General features: G+C 36.7%; 1 protein-coding gene across 5 annotated transcripts in view; it reads right to left on the reverse strand.

Annotated features, from left to right (window-relative positions):
- Positions 1-3,807: 3,807 nt before the first annotated feature.
- Positions 3,808-19,037, reverse strand: part of LOC108715495 (spermatogenesis-associated protein 1) — a 29,516-nt gene continuing 14,286 nt past the window's right edge. For 4 of the 5 annotated variants that reach the window (XM_018260698.2, XM_018260693.2, XM_018260697.2 and 1 more), the window contains 9 exons: positions 16,051-16,104; positions 14,913-15,228; positions 12,901-13,051; positions 11,743-11,803; positions 10,740-10,860; positions 8,909-9,034; positions 8,170-8,348; positions 4,158-4,256; positions 3,808-4,071 (listed from right to left, as the gene is read on the reverse strand). In XM_018260698.2, the coding sequence (XP_018116187.1) occupies positions 3,970-4,071; positions 4,158-4,256; positions 8,170-8,348; positions 8,909-9,034; positions 10,740-10,860; positions 11,743-11,803; positions 12,901-13,051; positions 14,913-15,228; positions 16,051-16,104 (1,209 nt within the window). In that variant the 3' untranslated portion in view covers positions 3,808-3,969. The remainder of the gene's footprint in view (positions 4,072-4,157; positions 4,257-8,169; positions 8,349-8,908; positions 9,035-10,739; positions 10,861-11,742; positions 11,804-12,900; positions 13,052-14,912; positions 15,229-16,050; positions 16,105-19,037) is intronic. The other variant, XM_018260694.2, reaches the window with a different exon arrangement.

The following is a 19,037-nucleotide window of genomic DNA, read 5'->3' on the forward strand; positions in this document are numbered from 1 at the left end:
TTCCTCCTACAAGGATGGGGGCTCTATGTCCCCTCCTCTTCTTCATGAAGATACTGTTGAGTTCCGCTCTCTGCCCCTGCTCATATCCAGCTCTCTGCAAGCCCATTGCTGAAACCAGGGACTTTGAGGTACTGCATTGTGAAAAGAAATGGCGACAAGCAAAAAAAAAAAGGTTTAGATCTGTTACTGCTTTATAATATAATACTTCTCAACTTTACTCAGTATTATTTAAAAAGAGGTTGTTCACCTTACAAACATTTTTTTCAGTTCAGTTGTTTTCGGATTGTTCACTATAAATAAAGACTTTTTTCGATTGCTTTCCATCTTTTATTTGTTACCGTTTTCCCCAAAATCTAAGTTTAAATTTGAAAGGGGTTGGTCGCCTTTCAATTTACTTTTAGTATAATGTAGAGAGTGATATTGAGATAATTTGCAGTTAGTTTTATTTTTGTGTTATTTGGCTTTTTATTCTGCAGCTCTCCAGTTTGCTGTTTCAGCAATCTGGTTGCTAGGGTCCAAATTACTGTAGAAACCATGCACTGATTTAAATGAGATACTGAATATGAATAGGAGAGACCTGAGTAGAAAAAGTGGCAATAGAAAGTAGCAATCATGTACATGTGTAGCCTTACAGACTATTTGTAAGTTGCAAAGAATTCAAATACTATAAAAAAGAAAAAAATCCAATTGAAAGGTCACTTCGAATTAGCCATTCTATAACATACTAAAAGTTAACTTAAAGGTTAAACTCCTTTAATGCTCCTGGCTGGTGTTTCAGTGTGGCAGCTCAGAGATCCAGGTGCAGAATTTGAACTGTTACTATTTGCTACATTAGTTGGAACATTAAACCAATGTATCTATTTAGACCAGTTACAGAGTTGGCAAACCCTCTCCCAGAGCTACTTTAGAAAGGTAAACAATTAAACTTTAAACATTAATATTAAAAAACGTTCACAAAAAGAAATATAGAAAGTAATTGAAAACTAGCTGAAGTATTTGAAAACAGCTGAACTGAAAAACAAGTGTTGGAAGATGAAAACCCCCTTTTTTGCCAGGTAAATGTAAATGTGATGCAGTGGCGGATTATTGACGTTTGGGGCCCCTAGGCTAGATCTGAAAGCCCCCTTCTAGGCTACTGCTGGGTATGCAGCCATCTCAGGTCATTTTGCCTAGACCTGTGCTTGCAGAAATAGCCAGTACTGCACAATGGAACTGCATTTAGATAAGCTACTATTTTTCCTACTCAATGTAACTGGAGGAGTAGCAACGTGTTAGCTGGACTTTTATTATTGAGTGTTGTTCTCATATCCACCACTAGGAAGTATTTTTAGCAATGCAGGTGTCAGGGAGCCGTTATCCTGTTACCTTCTCATTGTTCTGCTGATGGATTGCTGTGTACGGGGGTGTGATATCACTCCAATGATGAATGAGAACCTTCACAGCCACTCCAACGTGCAGTGCAGCAGTAAACAGTAACTACAGTCACATGATTGGGGGCACCTGAGAATCCCTTATCAATACATTTTCCCGAAAATTCCCGTGCGGGAAAAAACTTGAAATATCATGAAAAATTCAAATCGTATCAATTGTTTTGATTTTTTTTTGCCCGAAAACCATGAAATCCTCGGGTTATTGCATGAAACCCAGTGCAGATCAGAACTCTATTGGTTTATTGAAATTGTGCATGCATGGTCGTCATGTAAAATCTTCGTAAAATGAGTGCTGACCATACCTCGAATATATATATCTGGGGATTTTTTTAGGTTGTTATTTGCACTGAAATATTGTACTTTGAAAAAAAGTTCATACAAAAGCGACGGCTTTGCTCACAGTGCAACACTTCGCCAGGAGTAGTTTCACCAGGACAATGCTAATTCACTAAAATGCGAAGTTGCGTCCAGGGTGCCGAACGCTGGCGAAGTTGCGCTAGCATTACTGCGCCAAGCAAAGTTGCGCTAGCGTTGCCTAATTGGCATACCGCGGTAAGTTAAATTTGAATGGACTTATATGTTGTAGCCAATACATTACACTACACAAGCACAGGGAAGCTTAATAAAATAAAATAAAGTTGTTATAATGCCCTACACATGAGCCCACTGTATAGTTTATGTGCCATATGTTAGGGGGGAAGCCGGTTATTCTCTTTTGCAGCCTATCACCCTGAAAAAAGGATTTTGGGACTTAGAAAAATTTTCAACAATTTTTTTAAGAACTCATATTTATAAATGGAATTGTTATAAATGGAATCTGCCTGCCAATGTTTTCAACAGGTGGGTTTCTGCCCAAAAATGCAAATGTGGACAGTTTCCATTCACATGAATGACAGGTGGCACGGGTGGTGTTTTGAGCATTTCACTAATGAAATATACTGGTGGGGAATATGCATGAGCCAAGGTGTATGGCACTTGAGAGAGTATTTTCTGACTAAAATCAGGTGAGAGAGGAGGTGGAGAGAAAATGTAATGTGTCCCTTTGGCTTATGCTCCATTTAGCATACCGGTAATAGGCAAGATGGGGGTTTTGTTTAAATACATAGATACAAGATTGATTGGAAATGTACAGCAATTGATTGATTGTCACCTCAGAAAACTGATATTACCTGCAAGTGAATAATCTGCTAACAATACCTTCGCTTTGGTGGCAGTGTGACTGGCTGGTGGGATCACGTAACTGCTGGAAATTGCCTTCTCCTGTTTTGCTTTACAATAAACTAGAGAGAAAATTTATAGAAAATGCCATTTTTATCATTTGTTTTGACTCAGTTCATCTGTGTTAAGAAAAATTAAAGTAAATTTTACATTTATAGTTACGTTTTTAAAAAACAGACTTACTATAATATAAATCTTACATCCTTATATACATATGTTATAAATAGAAAAACACCGACAGCTACCATATTAAACATAAATTTACAGAAAAGACCAGTAAGTTCCATATATTGTCATCTCCGGCTCCATACAGTTTAGTGCAGACTTGGAACTTTATAAGCAGAATCTCGGTCGCTAGGGGCAGATTTATCATGGGTCGAATTTCCAGTTTATGCGAGTTTCTAAAAATTCCCATCAACTCCCATAAACTCGAAATTCTGAAACAAATGACCAATAGAAATTTATTAAAAAAATATTTTTTAATAGGATCGAGCTGCAAATTTTAATTGATTTGAATCTAATTCAATCAAATTTGATTTGAGTTTTTTTTCCCAAAAGTCCACTAAATGACTCCAAATTGATTGTAGGAGGCCCCCCATAGGCTAAAACAAAGGTTTTAGATGGTGAATATTTGAATTAAATTTCTTAAAGGGACGGTTCATTATAAATTTCAAAATTCGAATTTTAAATTACACTAAAATAAACTCGAAATTCAAATGTAAAGTGGACCTGTCACCCAGACATTAAAAACCTGTATAATAAAAGTCCTTTTCACATTTAACATGAAACCCAAATAATTTTTTTAGTTTAAGCATTCATAGCTGTTGTAAACGCATTTAAAAATCTCTGCTGTCAGTATAATATTGCCTGTGCCTCCTCTATGCATTAGGCATAGAGACGGGGCAGCCAATTACTTTCACTTTCCATTCCTAGATGTCACTGCTCTCCACACATTCCCCTTGTTCTCTTCACTATTTAATTGTGTAGCCAGGGCATGGGGATGGACATCAGGTCCCCCATTCTGGTGCACAAACAAGATTCTGAGATGATACAAGGCTTGTCTTAGTAACAGTGTCCACAAAATGGCTCCTGCCTGCTTGCTATAATTATGAATTCCCTGATGGAAGGAAACAAGATTCAAATACATTTTACAGTGTAATTAAAGTTCATTTTGCTTGACTAGCATGATAAAACAGGATTTGAAATTATTTTTTTGTGTGACGGGTCCCCTTTAAAAATTTCTAATTTTCAATTTGACCCTTGATATATCTGCCCCATATTGTTCTGGGTAATACTCTGGACTAAGCTTCAGATTGCTAGTTCAATGGGCAAAAACTGGTGGGGTGTTTAATGATGACTGGGCCTTCTTCTGTGCCAGCTCTGCTTTGAGAACATTCAGTTCAGACGATGCTTGTTTCCTCATCTGAAAATACAAAATGAAGTACAGGTTAATAACAATTGCTGGTTATTATACCTGCACACATTTTTCCTGGAGGAAAATCAAATTACCTTGATTTCAATCAGAAGCTTGATCCTTGCATTCTCTACTTTGCGTTTCAGTTGACCAAGTTCATGCTGTTTTGTGGTTATTGACATTATGACAGAATTCTAGGAAGAGAGACAAATTATTGCTAAAATGACTTGTATAGCATTGAAAGCACAAAAAACATATATTTTCCCTGGGCTAATTGTGCTAATCAGAATTATCTTCACTCTAAAATATATTTGATATAATTTAGTTTGGTTTTCTATAGATTAACTAATAAAATAAATGGATTAAATGGCTGCCTGTTAAAGGGGTTGTTCACTTTTAAATTAATTTGTAGTATGTAGAGCAGGGATCCCCAACCTTTTGAACCCGTGAGCAACATTCAGAAGAAAAAGGAGTTGGGGAGCAACACTAGCATGAAAAATGTTCTTGGGGTGCCAAATAAGGGCTGTGATTGGCCATTTGGTAGCCCCTATGTTGATTGTCAATCTACATTCAGGCTCTGTTTGGCAGTGTACCTCATTTTTTTTTTAAACCAAAATTTGCCTCCAAGCCAGGAATTCAAAATTAAGCATCTGCTTTGAGGCCACTGGGAGCAACATCCAAGCGGTTGGAGAGCAACATGTTACTCATGAGCTACTGGTTGGGGATCACTGATGTAGAGAGTGATATTCTGACACAATTTGTATTTGTTTGTTTTTTTATTAATAATGGTTTTGAGCTATTTAGCTTTTTATTCAGCAGCTTTCCAGTTTGCAATCTCAGCAATCTGGTTGCTAGGGTCCAAACTATCCTAGTAACCATGTATAATTTGAATAAGGCACTGGATTATGAATAGGGGATGGACTAAATAGAAATATGAGTTATAAAAAGTAGCAATAACTGTTGGAATGCATGCAACAGTATTCTTGCTTAAACACTGGAGTATTAAAATGGTCACAAGGTGGCACTGTGAATATTGTTAATGTATGATTGCAATGATCTTTGCTGTTGTATTACTGCACTCTGTTGTTTCTGTTTCTCATATTGTCCTTGATCTTCCACACTGTTAAATGTGTTCTGTATTATCCCTGATTGATTTACAAGTAAATCCTTTCCCAAGTTGCTGTGCTGAGTCCCTGCGTGAACATCATAAAGACCACCTGTGCCAACAGGTTATGGGCCCAGGCACAATCCAACTCAGTGAACAGATTGGCACAAGGAATCTTCCAGAGGTACTGGAAATTACAAAGCACAAGTAGAGAATCACAGCTTTATACAGTCAAGGAAGTGAGGCAGACATGGCTAGCAGCTCAGAACTTAAACGAGCAGTGGCTAAACTGAATAATGAGAATTATCAACTGTGGAAGTTTAAAGTAGGAATGCTGCTATCCAGAGATGACTTGTGGGAAGTTATAACTACAGATAGACCAGATGTTAACCACCAGTAATGGGATAAGAAAAACAGACAGACACGGGCAACAATAAGTCTGTTAGTGGAAGATGAACAGCTTATTCATATAAGGCATCAGAATACTGCTAAATGCATATGGGATGCATTGCAAAAACTGCATGAAAGATCCAGCAAACTATTCCTGCTAAGGAAACTATACCAGACTATACCAGAGACTAGGTTCAGGAAAAGACATGCAGGAGCATATAAATGCATTGTTGCAGGTTGTGGCACAACTCCAGGCAATTGGAGAGGATATAAAAGACAGCCACATATCAGCCATACTTCTGTGCAGTTTACCTGAATCATACAGTGCACCGATTAATGCCCTGGAAACAAGGCCTGAAGCTGAACTAACACTAACACTGGTTTGTCAAAACCAGGCTCATACATTTTATGGTAGATGTAAAAAAAAGGTTCATTTTCTGGTGTCAGTATCTCTTTAAGCAAATTATAGCATATAAAATCCTGCTAAAACATTCAAACCCCTTCACTCCTCTGCTCCTCACTACATTCTTCACTTGTCTCAATATACATTCCTTGCCATGTTCTCTACTCTCAAAGCCACCTTCTTTTCATACCATCCACATCCACTGCCAACTCTCGCCTCAGACCGTTCTATCTTGCTGCTCCTTACCTCTGAAATTCCATCCCTGAATTCCTCCATAAGGAGTGCTATCTCAGTCTCTTCAAGGAGAAACGGGGGAATGTAATTAAAGTCACAAAGAGCAAAACAATTCACACCAATAAGAATAAAAATCCATATCTCGCAATATAATATTGTACCTTAAACTGTAATTGCATTGCGAATTGTAATTGCGCACTCTTAAGAAGTGCTTGAAGGTGTCGTAATCTTTTGGAGCAAACATAATGACTTTTTCAGTAAGAAGTTTTAGTACATTTACTGCACATTGACGCTAACTATAAAATTCTCAAACGGTCGTCCACTGTCGGAAGTGGTTGCTAAACAATTTCCGTGTTCGCAAAAGCTTTATTAAATTCGCGCAAAGCAAAATTTGTTTGCGCAAAGGCATAACTTTTCACATTGCACAGTTTTTCTGTTAGCCACTTTTATTACATTCCACAGATGCGTCTACCTTTTGGAGCACTAGAATATTACTCTAGTCCTGATACCTATTGGAAAATGCCTTCACCTTTTCCACCTTTTGCACTTTTCCCCTCCAATTTGTGCCTGTGTGTTAGCCACTCACCCAGACTGTAAGCTCTATGGGGCAGGGACCTCCTTCCCACTGTGTCTCTTACAACATAGCTCTTAAGCTCTGTGTCCTTGTATGAGCTCTGTGTATATTTATTATATTTATAGTGTGATTTGTCCTCCTTGTGTGTACTTTTATGTATCGTACTTTTATTAATATTGTACTTTAATGCATTGTATGGAGCTGTGTTTCCTTAACAGTGCCTTACAAATTAAGTTATACATACATACATACAAATAAAATGGATTAAATAAAATCATGGTTACTGCCATCTGAATTTCTTTCGCTTGATTCAAAAAAATTTATTTTTAGGACATCTGAAAATGAAAATGACGTATACATAATTTTTTAAAAATGTGTCAGTATTATTTCCCATGATACAAACAAGTCTGTAGCACCCTTGGACTAGGTTACAACTTACCATGGCACAATGTGCAAAATTCCCTTTCATAAAGGCTCACATTCCTCTGACATTGGTGTACTGTAGGTGGCAGTGTGGGAATATATGAACCAATCAACACTTGTAATGCTAGAATGTGATCATGACATGTTGCTTTAAGTTATTGCTATTAAGAGAAGCTGAAAGTATCCCATCAATGTCTACTGAAAAAGCACACTATAACACTAGCCCATAATTGTATTTTAAAAAAGAATGTCCACCAGAACATTTCCAGGGAGTAGCCACAGGCCAAGGAAAAGTGTTTCCATATGTGAGGAGATAAGCTGGTCTGACAATAGACCAAGTCTAGCATATGGTAGACTCTGCTGAGGTTAGTTTTTTTTTCAGGGGTTTTGAAAAAAAGAAAACTAAATACACATTAATTCCTGGTTCCACAGCAAATACATGTACTAGGCATACACTTGAATGGCTAAAGTTTTTTTCGAATATATTATACATCTTTCCAAACCAAACAAAGACACCATACCATATTTAGCTAAAGTAAATAAAAACATTTTTGCATTTTATGCTACAAAACCTCAGTATGCATGGTCTAAATATATCAGGACTGGTATTTTTCTTTTTTTTCTTAATTGTTACTGGTGTCTATAATCTTGTCACTGCATTTCTATATTTCCATGAAATATAGAAATGCCATCTAGCTGGTTAAAAACATAAAGGTATGGATCCCCATTCTGGAACACTCCAAATACCAGGATGGCTGGGACAGGGGGCATACAGCTACTCTCTCATCTGGTAAAATCTGCTCTATAGCTGTACTTTTGCGGGATTGATTCTCTATTAAACTAAATGTTAACAATAATGGTGTCAATGTCCTGAAGTTCATGAAAAGAAAAGTGTGCATTTATATAGAAATATGCAAGGAAATCCACTATACAGAGTTTAATGAACATGGTTCGTTCTATATGAATTGCATGCCATACCTTTGAATTAGTAGCTAATGCTGGGGCTTTGGAATGCTTTCTGCTATCTCGGGCAGCAAGTTGTACCATTAGTTTTTTGTAGTATACCTCCAAGTCATTACGCTGCTTGATAAGAGTCTCCTCAAGCATTGATGTGACTTTTTTTCTTTCAAAATATTTCTTTTTCCAGGAATTTCGAGCTAAAATAACAATGAGCAAAAATTGACTGTTGGTCTTAAACGAAAACACTAATTTTGAGAGACATTAAAAGGCAAATGTATCTGTAATATATTATTAGATCATAAGTTTATGTGCAGTATAGAGATAACACTCCTAATTTGAGTTTCAGGTAATTATCACCACAAGTATCACAATCAAGAATTTTGAAGCTGTATTTAATATAAATTACCTATTTTATCAGACCTATTAAGAATTACATTTATTATTTGGCCATTTGGAAAACTGGAGGTCAGCATTCTACCTTAATTACTTATCACAGTCTGTATCTTGCAATAATTTCCAACTCTACATTCTGTCAGGGTTGTTTAGAAATGGGCTAAGCAATAAGTCACTTTTAGAGGGTGTAGCCAAGAGGACATGGCTTGACATAAGTGAAGCCATGAACAGCTAGAAATGGCAAACAGTGGACATATTGTATCTGCAGATACCTGTAGCTTACTGAGAGAGATCTGTATAAAGTATATGTTGTTTTCACAAAATTATTGTGAGTATCATTCGGATATAGATCGTATATCAATACCTTGGTATCTCTTTAGTTTGTATTGTTCAATCAGAGTCTTTGCTTTCCTGACCAGCTCTTCCCTAGTTTTCTCCATTTGCATTCTTTCATCTTTAAGTTGGTTCAGCTGTTGGATCAGAGATACCTCTATACAAAGAGAGAGAGAGAGAGAGTTACATGACTTTGTCTATGGCACTAAAATAAAATAGCAGAGATGTTTTAGATATGACTTGTACCAAGCACAGTAATAAAGGAATGGTACAACACTGCCCTGTGAATGAATAGATGGAGATAGAAATATCCTGCTTTCCCACCTACTCTTATGAAGTATTTCATCCACCCCATACTGGTCATTCCTTTATTAAAAAAAATCCAATCTACTTGTTTTCTCCACTCTCTCTTTACAGAATCCCAAGATACATTTTCTAGTTTTTAGAGGCAATTTCACCATAGGATTGAAAGTAACACTCTCATTAGTGATTCATATTATTGTTAGGGATGTTACTATTTACTTTGGAGAAACAATGTTACCTCTTTGCCAACTCTTTTCTCAACTCGTCTATACCCATGTGTAAGACGTTAAAGGACTTGTTCAGTATAAATAATAATAATATAATAAAAACTGGGTGAATAGATAGGCTCTGCAAAGTAAAAATTGTTTCTAATAGTAGTTAGTTATCCAAAAATGTAATGTATAAAGGCTGGGGTGACTGGATGTGTAACATAATAGTCAGAACACTACTTCCTGCTTTGCCACTCTCTTGGTTTCTAATGATTGGTCAACAGGCAGTAACCAATCAGTGACTTAAGGGGGGACCACATGAGTCATAAATGTTGGTTTTGAATCTGGACTGCAGGCAAAGGATCAATTGCAAACTCACTGAACAGTTATGTCCCATGTGGCCCCCCCTAAATTCGCTGACTAACTCAGCGTTAGAGAGCTGAAAAGCAGGAAGTTGTGTTTTGGTCTGTTAGACATCCAGTCACTCCAGCCTTTATAGACAGCCTATTTACCCAGTTTCTATTTTTTTTTATTTTTACACTGAACAGTTCCTTTAAAGTATTCCTTTAAAGGAACAGTTCAGTGTAAAAATAAAAACTGGGTAAATAGATAGGCTGTACAAAATAAAAAATATTTCTAATAGAGTTAGTTAGACAAAAATGTAATGTATTAAGGCTGGAGTGACTGGATCTCTAACATAACATAACAGAACACTACTTCCTGCTTTTCAACTCTATAACTCTGAGTTGGTCAGCGACTTGAAGGGGGGCCACATGGGACATAACTGTTCAGTGAGTTTGCAATTGATCCTCAGCATGCAGTTCAAACACAAAAGCAACAGCTATGACCCATGTGGCCCCTCCTCAAGTCACTGATTGGTTACTGCCTAGTAACCAAGTGGAAACCAAGAGAGCTACAAAGCAAGAAGTAATGTTCTGGCTATTATGCTAGACATCCAGTCACACCAGCCTTTATACATTACATTTGGCTAAATAACTATGTTATAAACATTTTTTTATTTTGCACAGCCTATCTATTTACCCAGTTTTTATTTTTATACTGAACAATTACTTTAAAGTCCATCTTTTGAGAGAAGTATATGCCCGTTTTTATTTCAACTTCATTGTTATAGTCCTCATTACATCAATTTTGACCCTTCCCAGTTTCCATATAAATTGCTAGAAACCTATTCTTACTTCACACTTCCAGCCCCCAACCCCGCAGTTCATTCGAATGCATGGCATACATATTGTAGATGGCTATGAAACATGTTGATGCAGTACTTTAAAAATAAAGAAATAAAATAAAATATTACAGACACAGTATTTCTCAGAACTTACTGAAACCTACTTTGTGTTGCAGCCTTGGGTACTGGAGCTTTGACTGTAGGAAAAGCCAGCAGGGGTGGAGGGGATGGAGGAGCATGGTACTGTGCAGGTTCCAGTAGAGGTCTAAAGGAATTATCACCAAACTGTAAACACATATCATCAGATGTGCAAAATATACAGAGAGATGCAATATATAGACCAAACCTGGCAAGTTTACACATATGCATTTGTCAGAAGAATCTCATTAAATTCCAGACCATAATCGGAAATACTGACATTTTAGCATTTTTTGACTTCAGAAATCATATTACTAAAGGAGAGAATGTCTTTAGCAACTTTAGAAGCTACCAAGATACCATTACTCTGGGTTACAGTTAAAAAGGAGGCTGTAACGAAATGTAACTTGGACAGAACAAAATCTATTGTATTTGAAATTTGAGATTTAGCATATTAATTTTGCATTTTTTTGATTATTTTTAAAATAAAAAGCAGGCCAATCCTCAAATGTCTGATGGAGCGAAGGCTATTGTTTAAGAACGCCGTTAACACCTTTTCTTTACAACCTTAATCTTTCATTATTCACTGAATTTTCCAAATAATCCACAAAGAATAGAGCCAAGCTGTTTGTAAAATGCAACATTTCTTTTTCTCGAATTGACCCAACCCTCATGACCAACTCCTACAATTTTGCAAATTAGGACAGATGCACATATCCACTGGCACTGGTTCTTTGTGTGTCATTCAAGTGTCTATCTGTTGCCTTCAGAATCTGTGCATTTATCTCTTCCAAGTCTTGTTCCCCCTTTTTACTGCAAACGGTCGAGATACAGTACTATAAATTTCAAATTAAAGGATTTAAGGTTTTATCCACAGTATACTGCTTCCAAATACAAACAACAGCCTTTTCATTTGTTTTTTTTGTTTTTAACAGATATGACAAATATAGATCACAAATTGCATTTTTGCAGTGCCACTTTTAGCAATGTAAAGGTTGTATAATGTTAATAGTTACTGAAATGTGTTACCTGGTCATTCCTTTTTTCACTGTGGCTCTTGGTAGAATCTGAAGGTAGAAGCTGTTCTAGGCTATAAGATAAATAGATGAAAAGATATCATTAGCATTAAAAGTCATCCTAAAAAGAAAAATTTTCAATGCAAAGATATTTGTGTAATGTATTTGGGAATGTATTCAATGCAGCTGTTTTCATTAATTCATTATCATATTAGCACAGAGAGCATACTGGTCACAAACCCTCATTCAAACCTCCCCAATGAACAGCGATCTTTGCTAGATGCTTGAGAAGACCATTTCTGCTACAAGGCAAATCAAACCTTTTCCTTCAGGTATTACTTTACCAGGGATGGCAAAGGCAGACAATATATGCCACTGGTGAAGGTACATGGAACAGTGTCCCTGTACTGTTGTCTTTTGGAAAATCAACAGTATTCCCACAATTCCAATTCACTGGTGCTGCGTCCAATACTGTCTACATTATGTTTGCCAAGTGCAAATGGATAAAAAGGCTGACAGTGCCATATATTTGAGCCATTTTTTGCACAACATAAAAGAGGTGTTCTAGACTGCTGTAATTAATAGTGTGAAAGATCTGTGGTGTTAATTAGTTGTTTTGATAAGGTGACAAGCTAGAAAAACTCATAAAAACGACCTAAAACCCAGACCTACATTTCTCCTGTTTTAATTGAGTCAGAATATTTTATAATTTTAAATTACCAGATCTTCAATTCTCTCTCTGGACAACAGAAGTGTTTTCAACTAGTGTTTCCATGTTCCTTTGGTTTATTGTGTTTTTGTTTGTGGGCTTTTTTTTTTGTTGCAGTTTTTAAATATGAAAGATGTATTTTATGTTTTCATGTATATAAAACAATAGTGCTTTGTGTGTATACTTTTAGCTTAATTTTGTAAAGGTTCATCCCGGGGGCCCCAGAGTCCAGAACGCTTGCTTTGTGATATGTATTTACTCATAAACTATTACATACATATTACATTTATAAACACTTGTTTTCTTTTTTTACTTTTGTGCAAAAATTAGTTTTTTTCCTCTGATATATTAGAAAACAAAGAAACATGAATGTTCCAGATGTGAGAATATACCCTTTAACTGCATGAAAAGAATAAAAGCTTATTTTCAGGACTGGTCATCTCAATTATAAACATCACTTACAATTCCTTATACCTGTTCGTCTGCAAGTGATCAGTTTCTCTTCCACCAAGTGATTCAGGAATACCAGAATCCCTTGTTGTGTTTCTTCCTTTGCTATTTTTTGCATCCGTATCATGTTCTGTGATTTTACTAGCAGCTGTTGGCATCTTTCCTACATACATATTAGATATAAGAACTTAAGTGAGTTACAGTATATGGAGAACAGTATAAGCACAGTAGAAGGACAGTATAACACAAAATGACAACAAATATATAAATGTCATGCTAACATCTTTGTATGCCTTGTAGAAGATTATTTGTACAAATATGGGACCTGTTATCTAGAATGCTAGGGACCTGGGGTTTATTATACCTTACGTCTACTAGAAAATGATGTACCCAATAGGCTGTGTTTGCTTCCAATAAGGAATAATTATATCTTAGTTTGGATCAAGTGTGTTTTTTTATTACAGAGAAAAAGGAAATAATTTAAAGAAAAATTGGATTATTTAGATAAAATGGAGTCTATGGGAGACAGAATATCCATATCAGAGCTTTCTGGATAACGGGTTTCCAGATAACAGATCCCATACTTGTATCTGCAACAGTGACGCTGTTGGTCACCAGTTGGCATTGAAATACAATTCTTTGGTGAGTTTTAGACGGTAAGCTCTTGTGACTTTTTTTGTCTTTTTTTTTTACATAAAACAAAAATATATAATATGATACAATAGCTGTTATTAATTGTTGTCATTTTTGTAAAATACAACAGTACTATTGCGGCATATTATAAATAAACCATAATACCATAATACCAATGGGTAGGAATAGAAATTGATATTGTTACTCAAAGAGGTTATATAAGCATTGCAGTTTAATATGCCTCTCTGCAACCTGAGAGTACTTAAATATAATTCAGCCTGTGTTATGTTTTAATTTATACACATGTACCGTGCTTCCAGTTCAACTACACTAGGGGGCAGATTTACATATGGTCCAATTAACCCTCGATATTCGACTGTCGAATGTAAATCCTTCAACTTCGAATATCGAAGTCTAAGGGTTTACCGCAAATAGTTCGATCGAACGAACGATTATATCCTTCAAATCGTTAGATTTGAAGGATTTTAATCCATTGATCGAACGATTTTTCTTCTATCAAAAAATTGTTGGAAAGCCTATGGGGACCTTCCCCATAGGCTAACATTGCACCTCGGTAGGTTTTCCGTGGCAAAGTAGGGGGTCGAAGTTTTTTTTAAAGAGACAGTACTTCGACTATCGAATGGTCGAACAATTTTTAGTTTGAATCGTTCGATTCGAAATCGAAGTCGTAGTCGATTTTTTCTTCTATTCCTTCACTTGAGCAAAGTAAATGGGCCCCTAGGAGTCAATTACTACTTTGATTTTAGCTATGCAGCTTTGATTAGTGTATTGCATTCGATCTACTACCAGATAGGAAATGAAAACAAATATCTGATTAATTACTATGGGTAAGTACATGGTATAAGGAAGCGCCTTAGCAAGTCAGCTCCAACGAGATGTCAAAATGGCTGAATTTAATTTTATACTGAGTATTGCTATTAGTGGCCTTAAATTTTCTCACTTGTTAAAAATGGCAATCAACACTTCCTAGAAATTCAAATGCATTGTTTCATACCTGTTTTCAATGTTAAGATGTATGTATGTAACAAAAAATATAATTTTTCTCTCTGGAAGTATGTGGTAAACAGTCTCTTAGTTAAGCTATATAACCCTGGATCTGGGTGCCGACTGCAATTGACTTTCAGCCAGTAAATTCTATACTCCAAACTGAAAAATGACAGAATGTAATTCCTGTTCCAGAGTACTTTTATTTTTATGCTTGCTAAACAGTGTAATGCAAATTCAGAGTAGTCTAAGATGTGTTTTCAAAAGCACCAAAACATTCCCCCAGTTTTTCAATACACAACTTAATATTACTTAAAGCACCTGTTCTGCTCAACCCTACACTTATATATTTCTGCATTACTGAACTGTCCCATATATGTGTATACCTTGTCCCATAGGCAAAATATGTTTCTCTTTGGTCTGATTTTGTTCTTCAAGATGAAACAGATTCAAGCTTTTCACTATGTCTTCTTCTTTTCTGGTAAATGTAGAAGTGATGTCCTGCTTTTCTTCTCGAGACGGTATGGGCTCTTTAACACTTATTTCACTAAATGGGTGACTTATTGACTGGATGTTGCTTTGTTGGACAAGCCTAGATGATGATCTGTCCGATGTATTATATTCATCAGAAATGACGGATGAACCGTATGTACTTCCCTCATATTCTGCTCCCATAAGTATATACAATTCAGGTTGCGTAGCCTTGAAAAAATATTTATAACTTTTACTCAATAAAAAAAAAAATACAGCATGATTAAGAATTAAGTGCATTATTGTGGAATATATTTGTTTTTCAGAGATCAAGAAAATAACAATGATACAGATATTAAAGGGGAACTTAACCCCCTACCAATTTATAATCAGTCTGCTTACTGCACAGGCCCACCTGCCCCCCTGAACCATATCATTTGGGTGCCTTAGACCTTCCCCCTATCCTGTACCTCTTTAGAAAATGTGCTGATTACCACCAGGGAGCCTGGACAACAGATATGGCATAACCAAACAAGGTGTCTGTCATCCTATGGTCAAGGAGGCAGATTTGTGGCCCCCAAATGTCATGGACCTGAGAAGTTTGGGGACCACTGTTAGGCCTGTGGTTATGGGGATATTCACTGTTCTTTGTGCAGTATATTTTCCTGTGATTTGTTTTTTTGTATTCAAGTGGCAGAAGTTAGAACACAAGAACACATTTGTTTCACCAAACTCTTTGGCATACAGACAATATCAGGCTATTGCACAAATAAATATAATAGGTTTTGTTACTCTGTTAGTCAGCTTTATTATGCCACTGTATATTTATTAATATCTGTGACCAAAAGAAATAAAATAAAGCATTGTCCTATTTAGCCCACTAAAATCTGTATATAGAAAGGAAAAAGAGCAAGATACAACACATCTGAATGGAGTCCATCATTTTAACAGGATTTTCATGAATTGCATGATAAAAATGCTCTTTCACACACACATTAGCTGATTTGCCTGACTTGGGAATTTCAGAAATATCATTATTGCTCACATACTTACATAAGGTGGAGCAAACGACTTCAGTCTTAACTCGTGTTCTTGCTTTCCTTTTACCTACAAGCATCAACAAACATATTACTGCATGATTTTATTATTCCTCCATCTGAGTTGCGTTAGCATCACCAATCTATTCATTCTTGGATATACAGGTATGGGAACTCTTATCTGGAAAGGCGATCTCCAGAAAAACAGGAATGACATCTCCTCTTTAAGCAAACAATTAAAATTAAAAAAAAATTCTATACAATATTTAAACATTAAGCTGCATACGACATATTTGGCTTATTTAATGTTTACATTTTTTTTTGTTAGTAGACCTGACATATGGAGAGCCACATTGCCAAAAAAAACCCTTATCTGGAAACACCCAGATCCTGAGCAATCTGGATAACAGATCCCATACCTGTGTCAGTTAGATGAGAATCGGGTATACTTTGCACAAGTGTCTAAAGAAAATCCATACAGCAAACACTTCCGTACATGCTAGTCATTTTCAACTATCTGCTATTCTACCAGAGTAAGCAAAAGTTGCATTCTTGGCCCAAAATAGCATATGTTATAAGCAAACATTTACTTGAAGCCAGGTATGCTTGCAAAAAGAGCAGTATGTATATATTTCTTCTTCATATTTGAGAAGACAGAAAGATGATTTCTACTAAGCTCCAGAATTATTTAGACTACAATCATAAATTAAACATTATACAATAAATATTGCTATGAACACTGGCACATTGGTGTCACACATTTACGTTATGTGACAGCTTTTGGACTTTTCAAGTAACAGCAGTGAGAAGCTGAGCAAATATTTGGCCACAAAACAATTAAATGATGTTGCCAGGATGCAGAAAAGCAGATTGGGTGCTCACATTCTAAACAGGAAAGAAGTGAGTCATAGCAAATGTAGCTTCAGAACACAGCTTGCTTTAGTAAAGAGTAAGAATTGCTAAGAAACCATTCTTTGTTTTCTGATGCATCCTTTATTTAGAATCATTTCACTGTGTCTCTCTACTGATGATGCATATGATAATAACCAGGCTGGAATAGTTATGTAAATATTTCAGAAACAAGGGGACACAATGCAGTTTATGAAGGTAGAATGTCCCAACTTAAAGGTAAAATACACCCCACAGATAATAGTAGGGTTTGCACACAGTTTTTGCAGGGTTTGCTTATATTATATTCAGTGAGCAATGCAGTAGAACCTGGTGAAGTGTTAAGAAAAGCTCTATAAAGGAAGTGTGGATGTGTCTGGTAGGAATAGTGGGTCAGATGACAAGAGTATTGTTGGCCAAAGGTGCGCAGATGCAATTCAAGTATTAGTTTTCCCATCCCATGATCCATTTTACCAATCATCCTGTAATGCAACTAAATTTGACTGATAGATGAGTGAATTAAGTACGTTAATCAGGCCATCAGCTAACTCCAAAACTGAGGTCACTCTTACGGGCAAATTCATTAACTTCCGAAAATTCGCCAGCGATGGCTTCACTCACAGCGCAACACTTCGCCAGGCGTAGATTCGCCAGGACAATGCTAATTCACTAAAATCAGAAGTTGCGTCCAGGCGAAGTTGCGCTAGCGTTACTGCGCCAAGCAAACAGAAGTTGCACTAGTGTTGCTTAACTTGCATATGGCGGGAAGTTAAAGTTGAATGGACGTATATGTTGCAGCAAATACATTACACTTCACAAGCCCGGGAAACCTTAATAAAATAAAATTAAGTTGTTATATTGCCCTACACATGAGCCCAGTGTATAGTTTATGTGCTGTATGTTAGGAAATGTAGGGGGAAGCCGGTTACCCCAACAAAAAATTTACGCTCTTTTTCAGTCTACCACCCTGAAAAAGGAAAAGACGCTAGCATTTTTTTAACATTTTTTTAGGAACTCCTATCTAATCTATTGCACTTTGCCTGGTCTGAGGTGGTAAAGGCAAGTCTGGCGCAAGAGGTAACGTTCAATAAACTCCGCATTTAAGTGAATTTGTGTAGTTACATCCATTCGCCAGAGGGCAAATTCGCCAGGCGTTAGGGAGTGAAGTACTGCTAGAATCTATCTCCTTTGCTAGCGGAGTTACGCCAGTGACCGTTGGCGAATTTTCGCCCGCGTTAGTCACTTTGCCCTTTAGTAAATTTGCCCCTTAGCCTCTTGGTCCAATCACTGCTACTTGGGCATCCATGTGTCTATAGATCAAACATTTCTCCCCTTGACTGTGAGCTGCCAGTTTTATACCAGCGCTTTGCTGACACAAACTTCAGTTAAAGAAAAAAGAAGGCTGCTAGAAGATAGAGTTCAGTCACAGCTAAAGGTCCTCTAAAATGTTACTTTGCCCTGGAACCCCACTAAAGACATTTTTGAGAAGCATTTCCTAATGTGAACTCACGTGCATTTTATGTCTGTCCTGCCTCTTGTTTTGAATGGTGTGCAAGTGTGCATGATGACACAGGGGAACTATGGAGCTTTGAGGTGGTTACAGCTCCAAGGTTCCCACAGAGGGCTGTGTCAATATGTACTGAGCAATGACAATGAAGACATCCTTACTTCCGTCCAATTCAAATTTGACAATTGTATTGGACCACATGGTTACAGTTTATGCTGGAATTGCTGGGAAAATACTACAATCTCTGTAAAAAGTTGTGGTGAATTGCACCTGAAATTACACTTTGTACACTGCACTTGCTTAAACTTTCCAATCTCCATCATAGAAACCCAACCCATGACCAATTTGCTGACTAATCCTTTACCTGAAAGAAGCCTGGATACAGTCATGAGATGGTTATAAAACGGACTCTTGTAACAATAAGTGGCACTTACAAATTAAATGAACCACTGATGGCTGAGCCTAGGACTCCAGATGTGACTTCTGGCAGGCAGTGATAAAGCTGGACTTTTTATCTGCTCTATCCACTTAGTGGGAAATGATGTGAAGAGCCATGGGTGTTTGCTTGTGAAAGACTTGTGGTTTCCACACCGGGCAGCTTGCTTGGG

This window comes from Xenopus laevis, chromosome 4S (assembly GCF_017654675.1).
Source record: "Xenopus laevis strain J_2021 chromosome 4S, Xenopus_laevis_v10.1, whole genome shotgun sequence".
NCBI classification, from domain to species: Eukaryota; Metazoa; Chordata; class Amphibia; order Anura; family Pipidae; genus Xenopus; species Xenopus laevis.